General features: G+C 36.6%; 4 protein-coding genes across 6 annotated transcripts in view; 1 reads left to right on the plus strand and 3 right to left on the minus strand.

The window, feature by feature from the left end:
* LOC120772570 (neurogenic protein mastermind) overlaps positions 1 to 6382 on the minus strand; it is a 50040-nt gene extending 43658 nt beyond the window's left edge. The window contains exon 1 of the mRNA XM_040101258.1: positions 5954 to 6382. The gene's annotated coding sequence lies outside the window, so the exon portion shown is untranslated. The remainder of the gene's footprint in view (positions 1 to 5953) is intronic.
* A 471-nt stretch (positions 6383 to 6853) lies between these two features.
* LOC120772572 lies at positions 6854 to 11933 on the plus strand. The gene is made up of 7 exons (XM_040101266.1): positions 6854 to 8185; positions 8254 to 8365; positions 8424 to 10331; positions 10428 to 10936; positions 11005 to 11118; positions 11179 to 11396; positions 11484 to 11933. The coding sequence occupies exons 1-7, from the start codon at positions 6914 to 6916 to the stop codon at positions 11803 to 11805; spliced, it is 4455 nt and encodes a 1484-aa protein (XP_039957200.1). The 5' UTR covers positions 6854 to 6913; the 3' UTR covers positions 11806 to 11933.
* Positions 11934 to 11968: 35 nt separating this feature from the next.
* The window catches only part of LOC120772576, a 128489-nt gene continuing 112879 nt past the window's right edge, over positions 11969 to 27578 (minus strand). The window contains exons 1-3 of one of the 3 annotated variants that reach the window (XM_040101271.1): positions 14072 to 14145; positions 13860 to 13951; positions 11969 to 12991 (exon numbers count right to left, since the gene is read on the minus strand). In XM_040101271.1, the coding sequence (XP_039957205.1) occupies positions 11993 to 12991; positions 13860 to 13916 (1056 nt within the window). In that variant the 5' untranslated portion in view covers positions 13917 to 13951; positions 14072 to 14145 and the 3' untranslated portion in view covers positions 11969 to 11992. Of the gene's footprint in view, positions 12992 to 13859; positions 14162 to 27578 lie in introns of those variants that run through there. The other 2 variants (XM_040101270.1, XM_040101273.1) reach the window with 2 other exon arrangements.
* LOC120772574 (putative elongator complex protein 4) lies at positions 15088 to 17356 on the minus strand. Its single transcript, XM_040101268.1, has 5 exons — positions 16787 to 17356; positions 16695 to 16730; positions 15711 to 16630; positions 15420 to 15654; positions 15088 to 15355 (listed from the first exon to the last, which is right to left on the minus strand). The coding sequence occupies exons 1-5, from the start codon at positions 16899 to 16901 to the stop codon at positions 15270 to 15272; spliced, it is 1392 nt and encodes a 463-aa protein (XP_039957202.1). The 5' UTR covers positions 16902 to 17356; the 3' UTR covers positions 15088 to 15269.

Raw genomic sequence — 27578 nt, forward strand, 5'->3', positions numbered from 1 at the left:
ACATATGTACATACTATACATACATAAATATGTATAAATGTATGAACTTTAATATATCACAGGGTTTTATCCGGAAAGTAATAAGAGTTGATTTAAAAAAATTTATTGAACCAAACGTTACAATTCTTTAAAAACTTTTAAAATAGGCTCCTTCTGCGTCGACGCAGCGCTGCTGGCGCAATTTCCAAGCATTTAAGAAGTCACAGAAGGCATTCTTGGGAATAGCCTTGAGAACCGAGGTGCATGCTATTTGGACCCCCTCTGTCATCTCAAAATGCTTGCCTTTCATCGGCATTTTCAGGCAAGGAAACAAAAAAAGTTCAGAGGGGCCACATCTGGGCTGTAAGGCGGCTGCGGAAACGTTAGGTAGCTGTTCACAAGAAAGGCGGTGCGAGCCGGGGCGTTGTCGTGGTGCAACTTCCAATCGGCTGCGATGTCTTGTCGGACTTCGTTTGAGTCTCTTGAGGACTTCCTTACGTGGAACTTGGCGTTGACGGTTTGTCCAAAAGGAACAAATTCATGGTGGACGATGCCTTTGTTGTCAAAAACGACATTTAGCATCGTTTTCACTTTGGATTTGCTCATTCCTCCCTTTTTTGGGCGACGAGACGCCGCCGTGTGCCACTCGGAAGATTGCCTCTTTGTCTCGGGGTCATACTTCTCTGGGTAAGCTTGCTGAATGCTATCAGAAGTCTCTGTCACAGATTTACCGAGTTTCACACAGAATTTAATCGGGTACCTCTGCTCGAACGAAGACTGCATTTTTGGCTTGCACCACTCACAGAAACACGTCGCACGAAAATGTTTGTCTTGACTCTCCAGGTGCTCGGAGACAACTGACCAACCGCTCGTTCGTTAGATAGGAACGCCCTCTACCGAATCCAGTCGGTGCGCGCACGCTCCGAAGTATAGTCGCGGCGGAAGAAAGTCAGTCCTATTACTTTCCGGATTGTATTGTACTGAATTTTCTTTATTATTATTAGAGGATTTGGGTGTACCCCTTTTTTTTACGGTAGATACGTTCCTCAGAAATCCGTGTAAAAAAAGAGGCGTTTCCTATAGTAAAATGGGAGATACATATGTACGTTCCATGTCATCTGAAAACCGTGTAAAATGAAATAAAGAACTATTTTACTTTGAAAAACCGAGTAAAAAATGTTGTAAACTATAAAATTTCAAGTGGTGCTTATCACAACGCACTTCCCCGGGAGTCAGCAAATACCTTCAACGAGGGTTCAACCAGAACCACCGCTGAACGCAGCTGACTATCGAAGCCAAATAGTAGACAAAAGAAAAATCAAATACGCCATAAATAGTTTTGCACCATATAAAGCGGCAGGTCCTGACGGGATTATGCCCATAATGCTGCAAAAACTGGTAGAACCAATGGTTCTAAGGCTAGAAAATATATACAAAGCAAGCATACAACTATTTTACATCCCAAGAAGTTGGAAAAGAAGTAAAGTTGTGTTCCTCCCAAAACCAGGCAGAAGAACACACGAGAATGCCAAGGATTTTAGACCTATAAGCCTTACCTCCTTTATGCTGAAGGTACTAGAAAGGCTAATAGATCTACACGTAAGAACAATAATGGCGGAGAAGTTATCGAAGTCCCAACATGCGTACATGAAGGGCCGATCAACCGAAACCGCCCTTCACGAGGTGATAAGTGTAATTGAAAAATCACTACATCACAAACAATACACCATGGCTGCATTTCTAGACATAGAGGGCGCCTTCAATAACATAGAAGTAAATGCGATAATTAATTCTCTGGCACATGGTGGGATAGACGACACTGTGTGCAGATGGATACTATCGATGCTTGAGAATAGGAAAATTATAGCTTCAAACGGCGCTGCAACACAAACAAGCTATGTGAGTAGAGGAACGCCTCAAGGGGGGGTCCTCTCTCCGCTTCTATGGGTTGCAGCGCTGAACGAAATACTACTCCAACTAAACGGTGGAGGACGATATAGTGTTGTTGGTCTCAGGCATGTTTCCTTCAACAGTCAGCGAGACTATGGAAAGAGCACTTCGTAGGTTAAACCTATGGGCTAAAAACAATGGTCTAGGAGTTAACCCGAACAAAACAGAATTGATGCTATTCACTAGCAGAACCAAAATACCTCAGTTTCAACTTCCGGTACTAAACGGTACTACACTCACTCTATCCCCCACAGCTAAATACTTGGGGGTGGAGATTGACACCAAACTGTCCTGGAAAATAAATATAGAAAAAAGAATAAGCAAAGCATACATGGCCTACTATACTTGTAAGAAAATCGTCAACAAAAATTGGGGCCTTAAACCAAGTATAATCATGTGGATGTATACGGCTGTCATAAGAACTATACTTACATATGGAGCTCTGGTATGGTGGCCAGCGCTAAACAAACAATACAATATTAGAAAATTAAATGGAATACAAAGAGCAGCATGTGCGGGTGTTACGGGTGCAATCAGGTCATGTCCGACTGATGCGCTCAATGTGATCATGCATCCACTACCAATGGACATTTTTATTCACAAAACAGCAGCTATTGCGGCGATAAGAATAAAAGAATTGGGAGGTTGGAATCAGCAGAACTACGGACATGGTGTAATTCTAAAGAAGTTCACTATTAATAAATCAGACTACATTCTCCCAAAGCTGGATTTCAATAGACACTTCCAGGTGAGGATACCATCTAGACGAGAATGGAGAAGAGGTTCAATGGTAGAGGAAGATACCACCTCAATCTATACCGACGGGTCCAAAATGGACTGTGGAGTAGGCACGGGGGTATTCTCCGCTGATCTAGGCATATCTCTCTCTATACGTCTACCGAACTCGGCTAGCATCTTCCAAGCAGAAGTACTAGGCATAGAAAAAGCCTGCGAAGTTCTATTAGAAAACCACGGGAACTATATTTACGGACAGCCAGGCAGCCCTGGCATTGTCTTCACCCATGACAAATTCCAGTACAGTTCACAACTGCAAGAGAGCACTAAGCTCAATAAAAGACAAGCTCCAGCTAAACTTGATCTGGGTTCCCGGCCACAGGAACATTTTCGGTAACGAAAAAGCAGACGAGTTGGCAAAGGCAGGAGCTTTCTTCAATGAATCCAAGGCGGAGCTAATACCAAGCCCGCTAGGATCGATAAAAGGAGAGATCAATAGACTATTTCAGCAAATTGCAAACAACAGGTGGAAAAACATTAAAAAATGCGTGATAACTAAACAATTATGGCCAACATATGACAGGAAAAGAACCAATGACTTAATAAATAGGTCAAGAAAAAGTATTTACAGAATAACAGCTACCACAACAGGGCACTGGCCATTTGGGGAACATGCGTCCAAAATGGGATTGCCCTACAACGACATCTGCCGTGGCTGCGGAGTAGCAGGGAACAAGGAAACAATCTTCCACTTTCTCTGCGAATGCCCAGCTCTAGCACAGATCCGACACAAAACACTCGGAATTCACCAAGCACCAAACCTTGAATGGATTTCCACCAAAAGCATATCGGACATAAGTAGTTTCATCGAAACCTCAAAATGGTTTGAGAGAGAAGGTGAAACGTAATAGCAGATACAGGAGGTTCTACGAATAGTGTATCAAAATGGCACATCAAGTGCTAATTGAGCCCGATAGGGCTGCACTCCTACCTACCTACCTTCCTAAAAAATTTCAGATAAGCATACAAATTGTATGTTCATATGGCATTTTATTGAGCATTAAAACTAAAAATACATAATTCACACAGGTAACAAATTGGTAGATTAAGCAAAAAACAAAAGAAATCTGTTAATCCAGAACTAAGAACAGAAAAATTAGAATAGAAATAAGGAAAAAATATTTACATAGCTACATAATTATTCGTCTCTATTTGAAAACAAGCGCAATTGTTTGCGACGAACTGGACTAAAGTCGGTAACATCGCTGGATATATCCATTTCCTTTAAGAGTTATCGAATAAAGGGATTTCCCAGTTACGACTATGTATGTTCATTCAACGGTGCTAAGTGTGGTAAAAACAAACTTAATAACAGTAGTGATTTTGAAACCGTACTAGATTAAAAAATTTTTACAAAAAAAATGTTTCTCAACCGTGTAACTTCAAATCCGTATAAAAAAAGAGTTGGGTGTATTGGCTAAATTTTAACCGTTTTTAACCTAAGGGCACATTATTATAACAAAATGTTTATCTTTGAATTTCAATGATATATTTTCAACATTAAAAGAACGATATTCCATTTCTAGGGCCTTGAAGAGATATGGCCCGTTTTTAGACTAGAGATGGACTATTTTGAAGGCACTATTTGTGCACAGTTTTGCTCTTACATCTTACTTGGTGCTTTATTAAAATGCTGTAAAGTGAAAGAATCGAATGGAATTTAAGCTTCTGAAATATGGGAAGTAAGCGTGGTTGTAGTCCAATATATTTCGAGGATCGAGATCGAAATCAAATTAAAATATCGAGGAAGAGAATTTTTTAATTCAAATACATCTTTAACGATATAAAAAAACACCTGTTTATGCTTATTCATATACGTTTTTAAAACAATAAAAATCCTCAGGTGAGAGTATCATGGTTTTTCAATATTTCATTTGTAAAATCATCAAATATGATGGAACTACACAGCTATGTTCAATGAAATAACAGTGCTGATGACTGCAAAAATGGATATACAGTGAAATTCCCCTTTAGAACACAACGTTTTCATTAATATTTTCATACAGAACCAAGTCCTATAACCTGGCATGAGTATGTTCCACTGACCGGGGACGGTAGTTTCTGTTTTTTAATTCTTATTAATATGTGGAGTTCTGCTACATTCTTTTTTTTGGTTTGCGGTGGATTAACGGAAACTAATGGGTTATTGTGATTCACTCACTACTGCATAATATTGGCTGGAATTTATTAGCTCCGTAGAAATATAATTCGGACAGCTTCCGTAGCCGTACAAAAACATTGCCACGGCGGGTGTCCGCTTAAGAGGAAATTCACCGTATATATCATTACATATGCATATGTATATGCATATCTCTTAATTTAGTAATGCATATGTATGTATGTATATGTAAATTCTCTCACTGCATTAAAATCTGCAGTTTTAAGTTTATTCAGTTTTTAATATGGTAGAATTCATCTCTTTGTGTTAAGCGGAAACAGTGATTGAAACCAAATGTAGAGAAATGTTAGTAAGCGACGCCAAACAAATTATTTATATTAGATTATAATACCAAAAAGAAACATTTTTCCAATATACATAAACTGTGACAAAACCAAAAATAAAGAAATGTTTTGAGAGAGCGGAAACAGTTGAAGGAAGCGTGAACTTTAACCAGAGAGAAAATTTATTCAAATTAATGGAGTATAGGAATTGGGAGAAAATTTGACAAATTTAAAAGTTAAAGTTTTAAAATTGTACATTTTTCAACTACTGTGTTTTTCCTTACCTATCTAAACCTGTAAGGTTATTGTTATTATAAAGTGAATTGTTCAAACCCCTAAAGATATTAAAAATATCAAAAGATACACAAAAGTTAATTGAAACTGTATAGGTTTACGGTGGTGTGCTTATAGCCATATGTACATATGTATACATATGAATGTATGTATGTTTACATCCTCTCTTGCGAGCATAAGCCACACACAGAACTTAAATGTATGCGTAAGAGCATTGAACAACTAAAATTCAAAGTAAATGACAAAACACTGAGACATTTAAAACAATTTACTAATTTTTGTAATTCTTGACGAGTTATACGAGCGAATAAGAACAGTCAATTACCTTAACTTCCCTCACGCTATATTCAAGATATGTATTGAATTGGCGCGAGTCTGTAAAAAATGCATATGGCCGCATAGGAATATGTGTACATTATCCATGCATATGTATGGATGTGTGTATGTGTGGATATGTGTTAGTGTATAATATTCCAATCTTCAATTATCTTACTTTTTGTGCTCGACACATATTTTAATACTTAATCCAATCAGTATTTCGATTAGTATATTAATCAAGCTTATGTATGTATATACACAAGTTTTGAACTTCACAGTATATCACATTTAATTTCACATGAACAGACTCGCATGCTGTTGTTGCAATTTCGTTCCTTAGTAATTCGAAGCATTTTGCTTAAATAACAAATTGTTGGTAAAGACACGTCTGTTGCCGTATTTACAAAATTCACTTCCGCCATAGACAATTATCGACATTGAACCAAATAGTATACAAATTATATTATTTTTCTTTTTTGATTTTCACTTCACACCAGTTCACTTAACACAAAAAAATTTCTACATTTATGCGCCGGATGCATAAGTATATAACCGCTGACATTTTGCTTCTTACTAATTTCTGACTGCATGTAGTGAGGCAATGTTGCCTACCCAAACAAATTATATGATTAATTGAGCAAAGAGAATTGAAATAAATTCGCCTTAGTTTTAAATTTAAGAGAATAAATTACAAAGCCAATGAGTAATGGCTGAGATGGGGAAAATTTATCGTTTTATTAAGTTGCAAAAAATAACAACGTAGTGTTACCGTTTTCATTAACACGTGTAGGCATTTGTATCGTTAATAATATAGACAATATTGCAAATAATTTTATTGTCCACATTATCTTGAACCACATGGTTTATATTTCGGTGTGATATTTATTAGCATTGAAAAAAACTATTGCTAATAGAATTAGCATTATCTGGCAATAAAATTTATTGCTGTAGTCTGGCAACATACTCGTTTAGTAGGGTTAATTTTTTTATTTTCTGTTATAAGTTCGCGGGTGACAACATTTGAAGTTATTGTCTATTTTGATGGAGCAGTAGTTACAGACAAAAGAGGTATTGAAATTACCACCATCCTTTCCAGCGGATTAATTCAAATATATTTATTACATCTTGCAACAATATGTCTGATTCATCAGATTATTGGTGTGATTTGACACTGGACCAAGAGACGCTACATAATGAGGACGCACCAAATAATTCGCCCATAGAAGAGTGTCTAGGGTTTGACAACAATGTTGGCGATTCATGGCTGTATCCTAGTAATTTACCGGAGCGGACCTATCAGTTAAGCATAGTAAAAACATCACTCTTCAATAACACACTCGTTGTGTTGCCGACTGGGCTTGGTAAAACATTCATTGCTGCAGTTGTAATGTATAACATCTACCGATGGTATCCGACTAGTAAAGTCATATTTATGGCACCAACTCGTCCATTGGTGGCACAGCAATTTGAGGCATGCCAACGTGTAATGCCATTTCCTGATGAAGATACTATTGAGCTGACTGGTAGATTGCATCGTAACAGTCGTAAAGAAATTTGGAAAAAGAAACGTGTATTCTTTGCAACACCTCAGGTGGTACTGTCCGATATGATTGCCGATGAAGGCAAATGTCCGCCCGACTCAAATTTTCCTTTTAAACAAGTAAAACTGATTGTGATAGACGAAGCTCATCGGGCAAAGGGACGGTATGCATATACAGAAGTGGTTCGAGCCATGGAGAAACGAAATAATTACTTTAGAGTGGTGGCACTCTCAGCAACTCCTGGTCGTACGATGGAAGATATTGCTGAAGTAGTACAAAATCTACTCATATCTCAGATTGAAGTACGTTGTGACACGTCAGAAGATGTATTGCCTTATATGCATAAACGGGATATGAAAACTGTAGTAGTACAGCTTGGAAATGAAATAAAGGAATTATATGCAGAGATCTTATCAATTATAGATCCTTATCTAAAGGACTTAATTAGTGCTCAAGTATTGAGAGGATCGTTGAAAAACATTTCACGTAATTTCCTTTTGTTCGAACAGAAACGTTTTCGGGAGATTAATCAAAATGCACAGGATCAAAAAAATTTATTGGTTTCAAAAAATTTTTCATTTTGCATTAGTATGTATCATGCTCTAGAACTATTGGAACGTCATGGCATTCGCGTATTTCTTAATTTTTTCGAGAAGGACGAAGATGGGCGGAGTAATTATGTTGTAAATGTGGAACCTAAAGTACGTCATTTATTGGATCGACTGCGGGATCACTTTGGTCGAGACTCTTTTGAAATTTTAACAAATATGATGGTCAATGGTCAATTCGTTAAAATGCCCGACAATTTTGACTTTGGACACCCAAAGTTTGAGCAAGCAAGAACTTGTTTACTTCAGCATTTTCAAGTATGTTTGCCGTTAAAATATATTAATATTTATTATTCCTGTCATAAATATATTTTAAATATTTATAGACTACACCAAACTCGCGTGCTATAGTTTTCTGTGAATATAGAGAAACAGTTATGCTGATGTATCGATTATTGTTACAGCATGAGCCGCTACTGAAGCCACGATATTTTGTAGGTCAGTATGATTCCTTCTGTGTTAATTTTTATAATTAATTTGCATATAATTTCATAAGGTCAAGGTGGTAACATGGGTAGTTTGCGTTCACTAACACAAAAACAACAAATTAAAATTATGGATGACTTTCGAAGTGGAAAATGTAATATTCTTATAGCCACCTCCATAGGAGAAGAAGGTATTGATGTTGGCGAAGTAGAACTAATTTTATGCTTCGACATCAATACTTCAAATCCACAACGTTTTCTTCAAAGAATTGGGCGAACTGGAAGGAAAAAGCAGGGTAGTGTTGTGGTATTGGTTACCGAAGGACGGGAAGAACAAATTTTCAAAAATGTTTTAGCTCAAAAAGACTTAACTAATCCAAGAATGCTTCAATCAATGATAGTAAACAAATCCCTATATAAGAAATCACCACGATTGGTCCCTACTGATGTAGATCCCAAAGTAATTCGCGTTTTTATAAAACCTACTAAGTCCAAGGAAAACAAAAAGGACATAAATTCAAAAAACAGAACAAAAAAAAAGATAATGTCTACTCCTAACTCAATGTTCATGGATCCTTCACAGCATGGTGTAGAAACGCAGCAAAATCTTGAAAAATGTTTAAGAAGAATCGATGAATATTTCAATACTTTTGATGATCCCGTGGCATCTAATACACAATTGTTAAAGGGAATTACATGTACGCAAAAATTCTCGCATAAATTGAATTCCTCTCAAGGAATATCTCTATATAATTCTCAACGTTTTCGTAATCTAAAAAGAGTTCTTGAGAAAAATTCTACTGTAATACCTTCCAAAGAAATTATTACAAATCCGATAGAACAATTAAAGTCCTCCAAGGTATCTAATGATGGAAAACGTTTTATTTTACGCACTCAACCATGTATTATTAGAAATATTTTTGATAAGATGAAGTTGTTGGAAATATTACCTTTAAAACCCGACGAAATGTCAGACGAAGAAAAAGATATCCGACATTTGTACGACTTTATTGAAAAATTGTTAGGGGGCGATCTCTCTATGGAAATTTTCATTGATGATGCTGATATTGAACGCTTAGCTAGACAACGAATGTATAGACCTCCCTCTGATTATGATCTAAGTGATAGTGAGTACAAAGATGTTTGCAATACAATATTCGATGGATTGGAAGAACAAGGACTTTTATGCGATAATTTTGATTACATACAAGAAGAGTTGAAGAAAACTAAGTTTTATGAAGACTCATATCCCAAAGTAGAAAGTGATGATTATCATCATATGTCATATTCACCACTAAGAAATGATACCGATTCAATGGTATATGAAACTGTTATTTTAGATGAAGAAACAGAAATCAGCACATTTGGTGAAACTAGTCTAAATAATAATAATGGTGATTATCAACCTATATCACAATCACCACTGAGAAATGATGGCGATTCAATGGTATATGAAACTGGTATTTTAGATGAAGAAGGTGAAATCAGCACATTTGGTGAATATAGCCAAAATAATGAATCTATATGTCAAAATAATTGTCAAAGACATAAACTTGCAATAAAAGCAAGTAACAAGTCAGCTCTAAAACAGGGTCCTTTAGCAAAAGCTTTTCAGCGGCAGCGTTCAAAGTTTAGGAACAAAATTCAAACAAAAGAGCAATCATTGAAACTGGTGGACGATAATTTTAGTACATATAGCAACAGAGATAAAACATCTGACGTTATAACTTTATTTGAGACATCAGATGAAGATAATCAGGTAAAAACAAGGGCCTTGATCAGTGGAAGTTCAAAAAACTCCGAACCGAAATGTATAAAGCCAAATTTAAACAAATGTTCGAATGACTGCAAAAAATTCGGTTTTATTAGTGATCTTTCTAAGCAAATGCCTTCATTACCACAATCAACCCAGAATGATTTAGATGTAGATATAAATGATTTTTTGAAACCATTTCCTGAAGAAACTCCTAACGAATCAGGTGACAACATCCCTACTAAATCCAAAATTGACAATAGTAGTATTTTTAGTAATCGACCTTTTTACTCCTTCTCAAATTTTAATTTAATTCAAAAAGGAAATAAATGCACTTCTACAGAAAACTATAATTCAGAAGTTTTGGGTTCTAACACCGCCATAACACCACCAGAAGGACTAACAGATATAGAAGAGCAATATAGAAAATCATCAACCCTGTTCGCTCCGCTCAAAAAAGAAGCTAATGAATTTTTAAATACATCAACTAATGTCAATCTTAATTTAGAAATGCAGAGTGCTAATAGACCCATAACACCACCAGAAAGATTACCAACTCAACCAGAGCTGTATGAAAAATCACCAACCCTTTTCGAATTGTACTTAGAAAATATTAAAAGGTATAAAGGGAACATGCCGGAACATATAAAACAGTCCGTTGCCTTCGCAGAGAAACAGATTCGCGAAGCATCATCTGATCGGCATTTATTTTCAACAACAAATGTAAGTTATAGGGAAGAAAAAATTATTTCATCGAACGTTTCAGGTGAAACGAACGAGAGAGCAGTAGGGTCGGAAACTGATTGTGAAGAGTTTATTGAAACACAAATCGTACGTATATAAATAAAAAATCGTTTTATAGTGGCGATGATAATATTATAATGTATTTAATTTAACAGCCCAACCTTTGTACGAAATTAATTTCAAACACTCACAGAGATTCAAGTGTCACTAATGCAAAGGCAGAAGAAGGGTCTGAAACGGAGTGCGAAGAAATTACTGAAACGCAAAAGGTAACTCATTTTGACATTTTTTAAGTATCTGAGATACATATGTATGCAATGTATTCAAAGGCTGTTGATTGCTTCCGATTACAACGTCAAAATCGTCGTCGTCTGGATAATTTTATTGATTATGAGGCTGCAGCAAGTGGCGATGAAAGTGACGATGAAATGCCCTGTAGTCAGTATATAAAGGACTCTATGATTGTATCGAGTGATGAGTTGGATACAATAGACGAAAATGCACCCACATGCTCTCAGATGCAAGCACATTATCTTCAATCCATTAAGTACATATGTCAAATACTACTAATTTAAACCATACCCTAATACTGGTAATATTAAAAATATACGGCTCAATATTATTTATATTTCAGAAGCCCCAAACCTATAGCTCGTAGTACTTTCAAAATTCCGCCCTTCCGGGAGTATAATGATCTCAGCCAAATTTACTCACAAATGCCCCCTAAAGAACCTTCCCAATATGTTTATGACTCCTTTGTAGTAGCTGAAGGACATGATAAAGAATGTATGAAATCACAAAATGAAACATTGAGCCCGCTGGAACGAGCCGAACGTATTTTAATAGAACAAAAACGTGCACGAAAAAAATTCAAAAAGGTCGCCCAGTTTAAGAAACGAAAGCGTATTCGCCAGGTTTCCGATAGTTCTGATGACGACTTTATTCCTCTTAAGTAAGATTACAAATTTGTATGTTTTTATTTAAAAAATGCTTAGCGCAGCTGTAACTCTATAACGATGAGTAGTATATTAGATATATATATATATACGTATGCAAGTATAATTAATAAAATATAAAAACTTAATTTCTCGAACAATACCTTTTCAAAGTTATAGCTGATACAATTAAAATAGCAGTTACTTCTTATTGTAAGCTGTCAAGATTCGTATTATTATCATCGGTAGTATGGCTAAGTTTATGCAGGTTACTAGATTTTATGTACACTTCGTTAAATAACTTTGGCAAGCTGCAATTCTTGTTTAGTCCGATGGCTGTATTTACAGCTCTTGATTCTAAATCCTGTTCGTAAATATTCTCAAATAGTTTTTGATTTTTATTTACATGTGTATCTTTTACTTTTGACAACTTTTCTTGTTTTAAACTTTTCTTTGCTATTTTTGTACAATTTACAATTACCGAGAGTAATATGCAAAATTCTACAATGGCAATGATAAGACTAAATTGTAAGAACAATGTATACTGTTCATTATACCAATTCTCTATGTATTTGAGACAAGGCATTTTATGACGATTTTTTACATAGTCCATTTTCTGCAACATTTGACATTGAGTTATGTTCTCGGGCTTCGGATCCAAATAAGACAACTTATCATCGACATTGTGTAAAATACAACAAGTAAGAGGTACCACCCACTCTCGCTGACCGTAACTTTGCAGTTTCCAAAGGGATGTGTCATAGTTAATATCGTTATTTATGCCACAGCAACCGAAATGAGTCTGGACCAAATCAATGGCGTTCGTGAATTGCTCTTTTCCAGGCATACCATAGTTTCCCTGTAGAACTTTAACCATTTTCGACTCATCCAAACTGATGCCCAAACAATGTGGCCACAATGTAATCGCTAGACAGACTAATAACTGAGCTAGGAGTAAAACGACCACTGATAAAAAATACAAACTAAGGCAGCAATAGGTGTCCAGGCTGGATGCCCAAAATCCAACCATGGAGACGAGGACTGCTACACATCCCGCTACAGGAACGCCAACGGACATATAATAGAACAACGGTTGTGGTAAGCTGTTCAGTTTCTCGCTTGTTGTCACCAGAAGACGTGATAGAAGAATACGTTTTGAATCGTTAAAAAGAAAGAAACCAAAAACGATAAGGACCACTCCACAGAACTAGAAAAGAAACATATAAATTGTTAAATCCACAAAATTATATAGATTTTTGGGAAAAATAAGCCGCTCACAACAATGATAACAGAAAATAAGAAAAAACTTTATTTCCGATTGCACCGAAACTATAATACCTCTCAGAAATAGAAAATTTTCCATATAAGAACATAGAGTACCGAAAATCATGATATGTAGTATATATGGGAAGGGCTAATTCAAAAGTAGGTTTCACCAACTTTCGATTCACAAATACTGTACACATTATTTTCAGAAAATATATTCATTTTTCCACAACTTATTTCAAAATTAAATTGGAATCGTATAGGAAGGAAGTAAGCGTGATTGTAGTTCGCTTTGGTCCATTTTCAAACTGATTTCAAGTTATTTTATGAAAGAAATTTGATAAAACATTGTCTGGTAATTGTTGAGATATGAAATTTCACATAATGATGGATGGTGTCGCACGCACCGTCTGATTCTTTTAAAGCGATTTACATGCCAACATGCTAGAGTATGTTTATAGTTAAATTTAATGATGGTTTCATTATGTGTATCAGGTTTCGTTCAGATATATAAAGATTTACTCTACTACTTGCACATACGCATAGAGACAATCATCCAAAAATCAATTCGCTTCAACATTCTGAGATATGTACATAACTGTATACCTATCTTTTAATTTCAAAGCGTTTCAACAACTGTTACACTCTTTGCAACATGTTGAGAACGTATAATATAGTGTAAGCATCAGAGCGTAACGGACAATATCGAGCACCGACTATGTTTTTCAGTCAAACGTTCCAATATTAATTTATATGCATATACTGAGTTTTTACTATCACATTATAAGCAAAAATTTGATTTTACTTACCAAGAATATGAGATTACAACAGTTGAGCAATATTTTATGATTGAATGCGCGCGACATTGTTCGATTTTTACTTTGTCAAATTTTGTAGTATACTTTCGTATGTATGTCAGTGTGTAAAAAAGTTAATATGATTATTTGATTAAAAACGAATAATTTAATATATTTTTAACATTACTTAAAATCACGACTAAATTATTTAATCTAATGCTCACCGAATACTAAATAGAACTGATGGTCTACTGCGGTGTCATTTATGTCAAAGAGATCTTTCGCATGCTTCGAATATTAGATACAATGTTACCGTTGTTATTAAATGTAAACAAGCTAACAAACAAATTGAATAAAATTTGCAATTGAAATGTCCCACTCTCATTCATTTAATTTATGCATTATCTTTACAAGCTGTTCGGAGAGAATTGTTCATCTGCAAACCGTGAAGTGGTAAAAAAAAAGAGATAATGTAAAGCGTCTAAACATACTGTTGCTACCTGTTGAATGATTTTCCATGAATGTGCCGCAAAACGTATTCATTAATGTTTGTAGGAATTCGTATACTCAGTTTAATTTATGAGTTTGTAAACGCATAAAATCTCAAAAAAGGCGGAATATATATTCTTTACATGAGTAGATATATGAAATTTTCAGTAATTCGCCTGTACTCCGTTTAGTTTGCTTATTTCACTAATCGAAAAATTAAAATTCTAAAGATTGGGTCATTCATACATACATATACAATTGTATATACGGATTATGTCATATTTTCTAATGTAAACTCTTCATTCAAAGTAAAAGTAGATATCAATTTCTTATGAATAAAGCACTCTCAGAAGTTTCTTTGAGCAATTTACTATGTGGTTTTAAAAATTGTATAATTTATTTTACTAACTTGCTTTATATATTACAATTAAGAGTTTAATCTCACGTTAATGACCGACCGTGGTCCGAATGCGTTCACGGATTTTAACGAAAGCTTTCCAAGTTATTGTTATTGTATTTATTTAAGTACTGTTTTCTTCTTCGAGTCTGAAAATGTATATGAATTCAGCATTCACATTTATAATCGAATATAAATTCAACATATTTCACCAACCAAAAATTATAACGGAATCAAAAATAGGTATATATCTATGAAGTTGCTAAAATTTGATTCTAACCGATTTGTAATGATTTTTCTTTAATGTTATTTGTAATAATTTTTGTATGCATAATTTACGATATAAAACACATATTTGTTTGTTGAAAAAACACACTGTTGGCTTTATTTGATATAACTGCAGACAAAAAAAAAATTATTTATATCTGCACATTTTGAAATTTTGCATTTTTCATTGTTATGCTGCAACAAAGAACCAATATACTTTTTTCCTTTTGTTAAACGAAATTGTTTTTGCATAGCAAAAAATAGTGAACTTAAAAATCCATTGACGTAGCACTGGCTGAAGATCCACCGCTGCAACTAAATGTTTGCATATTTTCTTTGATATCTTCTTGCATTTCTATAGTAGAAAAAGAAACTTTGTTTTTAAATAATAAATCCGTTTCAAAATAAATATAAATTACCTGGTGGCAAATGAAGCTTTTCAATGACGAACTTCTTTCGACGTAACTTAAATGCTAAATCGGAAGTTTCTGGCATATAGGCAGTGAGTGTATTAACAGCTGTAATTTTGTGTAAATGTATTAGACCGCTGTATTCTTTGAAAGCGATGTTGGTTTCATGTTCAGATCCGCTAAATGATTCTAATTCGATGGCGTAGTCTACCAAATTCCGTATTTTGGGAACAAGCGATTCATCCTTAATATAAATTTTACTATTAGTTCCTGCGATAATTATCCACTAGTTATACTTACATATTTAGATATCAAATGCATAGGCATAGTGATAAAACAAACCGACACTGAGTTCCTTACTATGCCTCTTAACACTGTTAGAAATTTTAAAATGTTTTTCGGAAATTCTTCATCATACCAAAGTGGCGATCCCAGTGATGTAATGCAGATACGACAAAGGCTACGATAAACCAATGTACTCGATGAAAATTTTTCCTCCTTGGCAAATGATTGAACTAATTTAAGAAAACGTTGATATTTCGAATTATTGAAGATTTTTTCACAATTATTATTTTGTTTTTGGCCTAAAATAGTAGGAGCCTGCACAGCATCGACTTGCAATTTAGTTGCATTTTGAATCCGGGGAGTTTCATTGGAATTACCGGATAGTAGAGCTGCTGCAGCATTAATTCTTTCCTGTTCTAAATCAACTTCTTTGCAACTGATGTTGCTTCCACTACTGCTACTCGTCGTATTTTGATCAGTATCGTCTTTGGACTCTGCATTTGATTCAACCGCGGAAAATACATTATCCTCATCACCTAACCCACAATCATAATCATCGTCTACTTCATCTGAATTAACATATGAATTTCCATTCCACAATAGAGTGTCGACAAAGTCTAGCAAATTTTTATCCATATGTTCCATCAAATTAAAATGGTGCCCTATTTTACTAGGTATTTGTTCCGAATTTACTGGTGGAAGATCATTGTAGCGCCATGCAATTCGTAAGCCGTTTTGAGAGGCCTCGCCGTTTTCTTGCTCGGTAGATTTTTCAATTTCCACTTCATCATCATTGAGTGGTTTTGGCAATTTGCTCATTAATTCCTGTGGATCATCATCCAAACTTCCTAATAAAACCGACTGTCCTGAAACTACTCCTTCCGCAATAAAGTATTTCGCTAAAACCTTTGAAAATGTTACGTACTTATCTTCCTCTATATCATAAAAAGAAGAAATACAGTCCTTATTTCGGTAAATTTATTAGATGATCAACGTTACCAATTAGACATATTGAGCCAACAGGCAAGCCACCTCCTAAAAATTCGTAACTAGTTTTACATTAATATTATTTTAATTACTTTATTTGTTACCAAAAATAACATCAAACGAAGGATTTCCACTGGAAGTTATTATCTGTCCTGTTTGTGGACTAGTCCGTGTGCCTGGTATTGGTTTTTGCACATGCCGTTTACGAAAGCTCGACATTTTATAGATTGCGCCAACAGAAAATTACGCAAAACAACTTTCTGCCCTCACAGTGTTCGACCCGTTGCAGTAATGTTGGATTTATTATTATTTATTTTAGACGTTCTCTATTCGTGTTGTTGACGTTTCAATAATGCAATTTTCCGTTTGACGGAAGCGTAAAAAAATTTCTGATTATAAAATGTTAGCGAATTAACAGAAGCGCTTTTTTCTATATTACAATAAACTATTTACTTTTACTACTATTCTAGAATTATGACCGTTTAAATCCTTTTGTTATTTAGAAATTACAAATACAGAAATCTATTTTTTTTTATTTACAACCGTATTCCAAGTTATAAAACATGCTCAAGACAAACTTATATGGCAACAAGGCTACAAAAACAAAATTAACACCAACAAAATATTAGCAGAAAATGTCAAATATAGCGAGAATAAATTGTGGACTGTATATTAACATGCCAAAAGCAGAGAACGTGGATTAAAAAGCGCTTTTTTCTATATTACAATAAACTATTTACTTTTACTACTATTCTAGAATTATGACCGTTTAAATCCTTTTGTTATTTAGAAATTACAAATACAGAAATCTATTTTTTTTTATTTACAACCGTATTCCAAGTTATAAAACATGCTCAAGACAAACTTATATGGCAACAAGGCTACAAAAACAAAATTAACACCAACAAAATATTAGCAGAAAATGTCAAATATAGCGAGAATAAATTGTGGACTGTATATTAACATGCCAAAAGCAGAGAACGTGGATTAAAAAGGCTTTTTCCGGCTTGAGCGCCATCTAGCTACCAAGAGCACAGAATATTAATGAATAGTGAAGGCGGAAATGTTCAATCAAACCTTTTGAGTACCAATTTGTAGTGTTTGACCGATGCTCAATTTTTCGCCGATGTCGACACACTGTTCAAGATTTTGAAATCGCAGATGACCCTCCCCGTAATGATCCTCTCTGCTGTATTTAGAGTTTTGGTTATTTATGGCAGTTAGAATAATTTATATTTGTTTTGATTTTGACCATATACCTCAAAGTACCAAGCCACATGTGCACTAGGGTGGGTCGATTCCGGACTTTTTTCGATTCGGGATTTCTAATAGTGCGGAAAAGCTGCCTTAGTACTTTCTGATTCCAATGCAACTTTTTGTTTAGAGATCGGATTGCATCTTCAACCCCAACTCAGGCCTTGAAATTTCGGAAATTCGCCTAAAATCGTGAAATTGTCTACCTAGCGCCTGAAATACGCATCTCATGGCAAAATGTATAAAACAAAAGTTATTTGTCACGTCATTTCCTACCGAAAAGGCGGCGCGCCACAGCGCAAGGTGAAAATTCTTGCAGCTCTTAGCTAACCTGTATTGGTCACCCAGAACCCACCCCGTGGAGGTGGCTGCTCTTCGGGTTCCTCCCAAGCCCAACCCAACCAACCAACCATATGTCAGGCTTGTTTTAGTCTGAATCTGTGTCAAATTTATTGATAAAATCAGATTTTGTACTAAACTTTGGCACTTGTTGCCTAGATTTCAGTGTAGAGCGTATAAACCGATCACGAGATTGGGGGCCAATAACTTTAGAAGATGCCTCTGTCACCAGTTTGACGATTCTCTCGACTGCCACGGTGTGAGAGGGGAATTCACTAAATTTCCATACCTCTGCAGTGTCTCCCGACAGCCCTTTTATGAGTTCTTCGTTAGAAACTGAACAAAGAACTGGTGGAACAGTCAAGGTAATAGTCTTCCAGTTAATCATATCGTAATAATTGTTAACTTTGAAATTCAGCTTTGGCACTTTATTCCATTTAACCCTTCCATTTACAGTGTCAGACTCTGCTTCTCTGGCTGCCAGAAGACGGTCAAGGGCCAACTTTCTGACTTCTATCCGTTCGTCAGTCATCATACTAAGGAGAATGTTTTCTGGAAGAGCAAAGAAAGCATTCTGTTGAATGGATGAATCGACAACCTTGCGCAGTTTAGCAGGTAAGTATCTCGACCTTTGAATTGCAGCATAGAGATGGCGCGAGCCATCTTTGATTGAACTGTTGAATCTTATTCAGAACCACAAAGGTGAGTCAACTGTAAATATGTACTTGACCAAAATCTTTATTTCCTTTGTTGGTTTATCAGTAGAAATGTATAATCTCAGAATTCTATTTGTACAGGTGAGCCAGCGAGATTTGCACATGTTACCTGGTTGCATCGACGCTAAATCTGAGGAACATTGACCGGAAATAACAGCTTCTGATATTTTTTAGAGATAAGCTTGGTCTGTGCTAAGTTGGGTCGGATTAATAACCTCAGAAGGTAATTGGCAGGATGGAAAACTTTCAAATTTGACAACAGGCAACTTCTCACAATCAGGGAGCAGTTTACCTATGTCGCCAGAGAATGTATTTGGACTCTTTGAGACACCATCTAAGTATGTGTTCGAAAAGAGCACGAAATGGAAGTTCGTTGAAATGTAAAAGACAAACAACTCACTGTAATGGCCTACCTATTCTTTCTTCTAGTTTCCGAATGATTCCACCTTTCCAACCTGTGTTCGTGTTGGTGCCATCAGCACCGACAACTTCTAGATCTTCCACATCAACTGAATTGTCTTGTAAATGTTGCCATATAGCTTGCGTCTCATCCTCAGCTGACGCGAAAGGAGAGGTGACGTGGCCAAAGTAATGACAACCAGGTTCCGCTATAAGAGAAATACATATGTATGTTCCTCTTTGACAGTGTCGCGGTAGTACTTTTTACCTTCGCTGACTTGTGTAAGTGTATTGTCTTTGCGGCCGTCAAAATACAGCCCATATACAGAGTCAATACTTTCGGTGTTTTGGAGCTTAACTCCAACACTTTTTTTTGCCCGACTAATCTTCAGGGAGGATGGAGTCATGTGTAGAAGTTCACGCAAGTGAGGAAAGTTCTCTGATCGCCATTCACTTGGGAGTGGCCAGAAACGATTCTTTTACACATGGCTCAAGCAGCTCACTACTTCCGGTCTTTGACCAAGTATCCTCTGGGTAGCCTAAGAACATCCGTTCGAAGGCGAGCTAATGTGAGAAGGCGAAACCCGCCACGTAAAAAACAATACCAATGAAAAAGTTGAAACAGCCTCGGATGAGAGACCCCCCTTTTGATGACAACCATGGCAAACGGAATAAGGACTACGATTTGAGGGCATGCACCTGGAATGTCCGGACCCTTAATTGGGAAGATGCTGCTGCCCAGCTGGTTGATGTCCTCGCAAAAATAAAGGCTGACATCACCGCCGTCCAAGAATGTGACCAAAGATGCCTTCTATGAGCGCTTGGAGCGCGCTTATGAGAGCTGCCCCCGCCACGATGTCAAAATCGTGCTTGGCGACTTTAACGCCAGGGTGGGCAAAGAAGGTATATTTGGTACTACGGTCGGTAAATTCAGCCTCCACGACGAAACATCCCCAAATGGGTTGAGGCTGATTGACTTCACCGGGGCCCGAAATATGGTTATCTGTAGTACTAGATTCCAGCATAAGAAGATTCATCAAGCTACCTGGCTGTCTCCGGATCGAAAAACTACCAACCAGATCGATCATGTTGTGATAGATGGAAGACACGTCTCCAGTGTTTTAGATGTGCGTGCGCTGCGAGGTCCTAACATCGACTCGGACCACTATCTTGTTGCAGCTAAGATTCGCACTCGCCTCTGTGCAGCAAAAAACACACGCCAACAAACACAAGGAAGGTTCGACGTCGAGAAGCTGCAATCACAACAGACAGCCGAACGATTTTCTACTCGGCTTGCACTCCTGCTCTCTGAGAGCACTAGTCAACAACTCGGTATAAGGGAACTGTGGGACGGCATTTCAAATTCCTTACGTACAGCTGCAACCGAAACCATTGGTTTTCGGAAAGAGAAAAAGAACAGCTGGTACGACGAGAAGTGCCGTGTCGCAGCGGAGAGAAAACAGGCTGCCTACCTCGCAACGTTACGATCGACCACTACACGTGCGGGGTGGGATAGATACCGAGAGTTGAAGAGGGAAGCGAGACGCATTTGCAGACAGAAGAAGAAAGAGGCCGAAATGTGTGAGTACGAAGAGCTTGATAAGCTGGCCGACAGGGGTAATGCTCGAAAATTCTACGAAAAAATGCGGCGGTTTACAGAAGGATTCAAGACCGGAGCATACTCTTGTAGAACCCCCAAAGGTGATCTAGTCACTGATGCCCAGAGCATAGTTAAATTATGGAGGGAACACTTCTCCAGTCTGCTGAATGGCAGTGAACGCACAACACCAGGAGAAGGAGAACCCGATTCCCCAATCGATGACGATGGAGCAGACGTTCCATTACCCGACCATGAAGAAGTTCGAATAGCAATTGCCCGCCTCAAGAACAACAAAGCGGCAGGGCCGACGGACTACCGGCCGAGCTATTCAAACACGGCGGCGAAGAACTAATAGGGAGCATGCATCAGCTTCTTTGTAAAATATGGTCGGACGAGAGCATGCCCAACGATTGGAATTTAAGTGTGCTATGCCCAATCCATAAAAAAGTAGACCCCACAATCTGCGCCAACTACCGTGGGATTAGCCTCCTCAACATCGCATATAAGGTTCTATGGAGCGTATTGTGTGAAAGATTAAAGTCCACCGTCAACAAACTGATTGGACCTTATCAGTGTGGCTTCAGACCTGGAAAATCAACAACCGACCAGATATTCACCATGCGCCAAATCTTGGAAAAGACCCGTGAAAGGAGAATCGACACACACCACCTCTTCGTCGATTTCAAAGCTGCTTTCGACAGCACGAAAAGAACTGCCTCTATGCCGCGACGTCTGAATTTGGTATCCCCGCAAAACTAATACGGCTGTGTAAACTGACGTTGAGCAACACGAAGAGCTCCGTCAGAATCGGGAAGGACCTCTCCGAGCCGTTCGATACCAAACGAGGTTTCAGACAAGGCGACTCCCTATCGTGCGACTTCTTTAACCTGCTCCTGGAGAAAATAGTTCGAGCTGCAGAACTAAACAGAGAAGGTACCATCTTCTATAAGAGTGTACAGCTGCTGGCGTATGTCGACGATATTGATATCATCGGCCTCAACACCCGCGCCGTTAGTTCTGCTTTCTCTAGGCTGGACAAGGAAGCACAGAAAATGGGTCTGGTAGTGAACGAGGGCAAAACGAAATATCTCCTGTCATCAAACAAACAGTCGTCGCACTCGCGACTTGGCTCTCACGTCACTGTTGACAGTCATAACTTTGAAGTTGTAGATAATTTCGTCTATTTAGGAACCAGCATTAACACCACTAATAATGTCAGCCTGGTAATCCAACGCAGGATTGCTCTTGCCAACCGGTGCTACTTCGGACTGAGTAGGCAATTGAAAAGTAAAGTCCTCTCTCGACGAACAAAAGCTAAACTCTATAAGTCGCTCATAATTCCCGTCCTGCTATATGGTGCAGAGGTTTGGGCGATGACAGCAACCGATGAGTCGACGTTACGAGTTTTCGAGAGAAAAATTCTGCGAAAGATTTATGGTCCTTTGCGCATTGGCCACGGCGAATATCGCATCCGATGGAACGATGAGCTGTACGAGATATATGACAATATCACGAGATATATGATGATATCAGTGAATTAAAAGACAGCGGCTACGCTGGCTAGGTCATGTTGTTCGGATGGATGAAAACACTCCAGCTCTGAAAGTATTCGACGCAGTACCCGCCGGGGGAAGCAGAGGAAGAGGAAGACCTCCACTCCGTTGGAAGGACCAAGTGGAGAAGGACCTGGCTTCGCTTGGAATACCCAATTGGCGCCACGCAGCGAAAAGAAGAAACGACTGGCGCGCTGTTGTTAACTCGGCTATAATCGCTTAAGCGGTGTCTACGCCAATTAAGAAGAAGAAGAAGGATCTTCAGTGACAAAGCTAGCCTGATCCTCTGTTATCAAACCTGCTTTTTTGGCATCCAGAAAAGCAGATGAAACTATCAAGGCCGCTGCTCTATCACTTACTCCAAATCTCTGGGCAGCTAAAGCAGTGTGTTCTAATACTAGTATGTTTTGTTTGGTTTTAGAGGATGGAAGAGAAAATTCATCATCAGCATCGTTTTTGGAAGAATCCATGTGCGACGCACCTACATTGTTGTCATCTGTATGAGAGTCTGGCTGATATGAATGGTAACGTGTTCTAGCTGATACTTTTCTGGTAAGTGTTGATGTTGAATGACGTTTTGAAAGCTTTTCTTTACGTTCATTTTTCTTTGTAATCTTTTTTGTTTCAGGTAGATCAACACTTCCAATGCGACCAATTCTTCTGGTTCTCTGGTCCAAGAGAAATGGTTGTTCATTGATAGGAACTTTCCTTTACTTTGGACAAGTGCAAGAAGAAAAATAAATGCATTTACAAGCAGCGATGTCAAATAATTTTCCGGCAGAAGAGACAAAGTCGTCTCTTTTAGAGCTCAAACCTATTGGGTTCCTTAAAAACATTTGTTTAAGAGAGAAATTTCTTATGGTATGTGGTGAGCATTTGTACAACTCTGGTGTGTGAAACTATCGGAATAGAAGACTTTTTGAAAGTATTTTCAACCTTTTTTGCAACTATTTCTGTAACCTCTTTACTCCTAGGTTCATAGTTGTCGCCTTGTAGTCACCCTATACGAAATCTTTCAAACTGATAACACAAAAGAACATCCTGGTAAGTAGGTAACTGGGACTCAGAGAGATTGTACGGATATATGCCAAACACAGGACATTTCTGTCTAAATTTAAATTTAGATACAGACATTTTGAGTTCTGTGTTCTGTTGAGAGAATATAAGCGATAGCACTCGGCGAAATCAACGACAAGAGTGAAGGAACTCGACGAAAAAATATTTATGTGGAGACCTATCCGAACGTGTCCTTTGGCGCAGGGAAATAAATGTAAGTGATAGAACTCGGCGAAATCACCGACAAGAGTGAAGGAACTCGATGAAAAAATATTTGTGTGGAGACGTATCCGAACGTGTCCTTTGGCGTAGGTGAATGAATGTGAGTGATAGCACTCGGCAAAATCAACGTCAAGAAGTGTGGCCGCAAGCCGATTTTCACCTTGCGCTGTGGCGCGCCGCATTTGCGCTCGCATCTCGGGAAGGGTTCGTCCTACGGCCATGATCACATATACCATTTCGGTAGCAAATGACGTGACAAATAACTTTTGTTTTATACATTTTGCCATCAGATGCGTATTTCAGGCGCTAGGTAGACAATTTCACGATTTTAGGCGAATTTCCGAAATTTCAAGGCCGGAGTCGGGGTTGAAGATGCAATCCGATCTCAAAACAAAAAGTTGCATTGGAATCAGGAAGTACTAAGGCAACTTTTCCGCACTATTAGAAATCCCGAATCGAAAAAAGTCCGGAATCGAACCACCCTCATGTGCACCATCACTTCAATATTGTAAAGAAATGTTCTTATACGAGTATAATATAAAAATCTATCTATAAGTTGATAAATATACTGGTTAGAAACAAACGTTCTTTGAATAAACTTATTATACTTTACATAAATGAGAGAATGTTAATTATGTATGTATATCATGTATCCACGTAATGCACAGCGAAATTGGAAATTAATTAAAATTAGATTATTAAATTAATTAAATATATAAAGTCCTATTATCATAAAATAAAAAAGTAATAGTGTGTTACATATTTGTGTTGTTATTGCTATCGATGCTATGTTATGGACAGAGCAACGTTCGTTAACATAATGTAGGCACTTGTGCAAAAAAGTGTGGTATAAATAGATTCTCAAGAAAAACTAGTCAATAGGCATGATTCTTATTATACAATTAATAGCAAAGAACAAAAAATAACAACTGCTGTAGAGCAGAATAAAGACGATAGAGGACACACAGAAAAGGGTAACTACACTCAGTACTGTGCATGCATTTAGCTATACATATGTAATGCACATACATACATATGTATACAGTAGATATCTGCACATTCATACTTTTAGATAGGTACCTAACATTTAAGTGTTCTGTGTGGGATTCTCGAAACAAAGAGGTATCCTACGAAGCAAACGTCTAATAAATTACACAACTCTTACAATTGCCTGAATATACTGCCAAACGGTAATAATGGTCAATGTGAATTGAAAAATAAAGTGAGCTCAAAGAAAAAAGGGAAACGAACACCACATTTCGCAGAAATAATGTAGAAAAAAGAAAAAATTTTAGATAAAAAGTTTCTTGGAATAAAATAACAGTTTTTTGTATGCACTTTTTATAAAGAAGTGAATTGCAAAATTCTATACTAAGTTTTTTTTTGGATATTTAGAATATTTATTATATTTGCAAATATATTCAAATGCGATAAGTTATGAATACATGTACTATGTACATACATATACTCGTATGAGTTGAGTTTCGAAACGAATACATACATACATAGTATGTACACACATACTACATACATCATCGAACTCATTAATTTGAAACATTTTGGACCTCTTTTGCTAATTTACAATTAAAAATTATACAATTGCATTGCAGCAGATGTGTTCTGCTCCGCAGATATCCTGCTGTCTTAAGTGACGCTTGCCGATATCTTCAACCTAAATCCTTTCGTTTTTCAAACCTTTGTATGTACATATAATACATAAAGGAGTGTCCAACGGTGCCTACTAATGTGCATGTCCAGTTTAATTTAGAATTTATGTTGCAGAACGAACTCTATGTGTTTGCTCATAACGTTAAAAATCTATGGTTTTTTAAAGGATGAAACTATGCATACCCACGCAGATAGATGTATATTTTCATACATTTACAGTAGCGGATCGAAAAAGGGGGTTCAGTAATATTGTAACATACATATTCTATTAAAAGCGATATAACTTGTAAAATTATATATTAGCATATCTGTAACATTCTGACTACGATATTCGTACTAACTTAACTTAAACTCTATTTAACTGTTCCCTTCATTTGCTTAAGATTCTATAACTCATCTTTTTATTCTTATATCTTATACCCGATTCTAAAATGAGATTTGAAAAGTTTAATTATCTATATTTGTAAATTGTCGCAATGAGTCAAACTTCATCACCCCCTGAGTCGAAATCCTTGATACGACACTGAATGTGTATTGGTACAAATGCATACATATGCATGTGAATTGGAAGATACATTAAGTAGGTACTTAATAGCGTGGTGAATGTGGTATGCCTTTATACAAAGGTACATACATATGCATGTGTATACATGTGTACTTACAAATGTCTGTATATATTTTGTTGGTGTTACTTTTGTACTACAAGTCCAAGTACGGTGCTTGACGAAGGTACTTACGATTTTAAATATGCTACAGACAGACATACATACATACGTACATAAGTATGCATGTATGTATGTTACATAAAATAATTGCAAAATTTTGTTTAAAGTCGAGCTCACATACTTTTGCATTTTTCTTCCTCGTTGTTTATAAATTTCCGACGATGCAATTAGAAAAGGTAGGGACGCCGGTTTACGTATGTATTAAATAAAACATTGGTAAAACTATCGACTACGCCTTCAGACCTATTTCTCTACCCTTGCACGCTCTAATAATTATACTGATATACTACATGTATGTATGTATGTTTCTTTGTTCTCAATACTTGATCTAATAATTTTGTTAAGATTCTGTTTGTCCCAGTTACTGACATCCAAGCACCTTATTTGTTATCCTTTTTTAGCAGGTTAAACGCATGCCACAATGAAACAACCTTTAATTAGCGAGGTGAAAGATGTTTGATGTCCTTGTGTAAGTAGATTTACGTCTATTACATTGAAGTTTCTTAAGATATGTTTACTTTTCTTTTTTTCTTTTATTCAGAAAATACACATAATATTAAAATAGTGGGTGTGCCTAATACACTAATCGCTTAGTTCCTCTTCAGCTGTCTAAGTAATAAATAATATAAACTATGTATGTATATGTTTGTATGTAGACGACTGAAGCCACCTCGCTTCAAAATTGTTGTAAAATGCATCTATACTCCAAATAGAATGTGCAACGTAAACATTGCATTATACGATTTGGAGCCTATTTTGAAAGTTTTCAAAGAATTGTAACGATTTGTTGAATAAATTTTTTTTTTAATCGACTCAGTCCTATTACTTTCCTGACAAACCCTGTAGTATATTTATGTATGTATGCACAAATATAGTTCATATGCATATTTTATTCCTCAGTCCTATTACTTTCCTGACAAACCCTGTAGTATATTTATGTATGTATGCACAAATATAGTTCATATGCATATTTTATTCCTCTTTAAATAAAGTCTTTCTCTATAAAAGATTTAAAAAAAAATTGCGGCGATTTTTCGTGTTTTTTCGAGCTAAAAAAAAACTGTAAAAAATCGAAATAATAAAATCAAAAAAGGGAATGTCTAAACATAGCAATATGTTTTTTGAATCCATTACAATTTGGTATAGATTTCTAATATATTTTATAGTTTTGCTAGAACCGTTCCAAATTTCTAATCTAACTATTAATAATTTAGTTTTCACAAACTCAAACTATTGGCAAATTTGTTTGCAATAAAATAATTAATACGATGGCACAACTCCAGTTTAGAATTCAGTCCAATTCAATTATTTTGCGACAATCGTGACAAAATGCACAGAAACTGTGGACCAAAATAGAAGCACTT

The sequence above is a fragment of the Bactrocera tryoni genome, chromosome 3 (genome assembly GCF_016617805.1).
Source record: "Bactrocera tryoni isolate S06 chromosome 3, CSIRO_BtryS06_freeze2, whole genome shotgun sequence".
In the NCBI taxonomy this organism is placed as follows: domain Eukaryota; kingdom Metazoa; phylum Arthropoda; class Insecta; order Diptera; family Tephritidae; genus Bactrocera; species Bactrocera tryoni.

Coding starts and splice junctions, on each gene's coding strand:
- LOC120772572 (XM_040101266.1), top strand. CDS start 6,914: ATGTCTGATTCATCAGATTATTGGTGTGATTTGACACTGGACCAAGAG. Junction 8,366..8,423: donor GAAGCCACGATATTTTGTAG/GTCAGTATGATT, acceptor TAATTTCATAAG/GTCAAGGTGGTAACATGGGT. Junction 11,397..11,483: donor CATTATCTTCAATCCATTAA/GTACATATGTCA, acceptor TTTATATTTCAG/AAGCCCCAAACCTATAGCTC.
- LOC120772574 (XM_040101268.1), bottom strand. CDS start 16,901: ATGTCGAGCTTTCGTAAACGGCATGTGCAAAAACCAATACCAGGCACA. Junction 16,631..16,694: donor TGGCTCAATATGTCTAATTG/GTAACGTTGATC, acceptor TTTATGATATAG/AGGAAGATAAGTACGTAACA. Junction 15,655..15,710: donor TGCATTTGATATCTAAATAT/GTAAGTATAACT, acceptor ATTTATATTAAG/GATGAATCGCTTGTTCCCAA.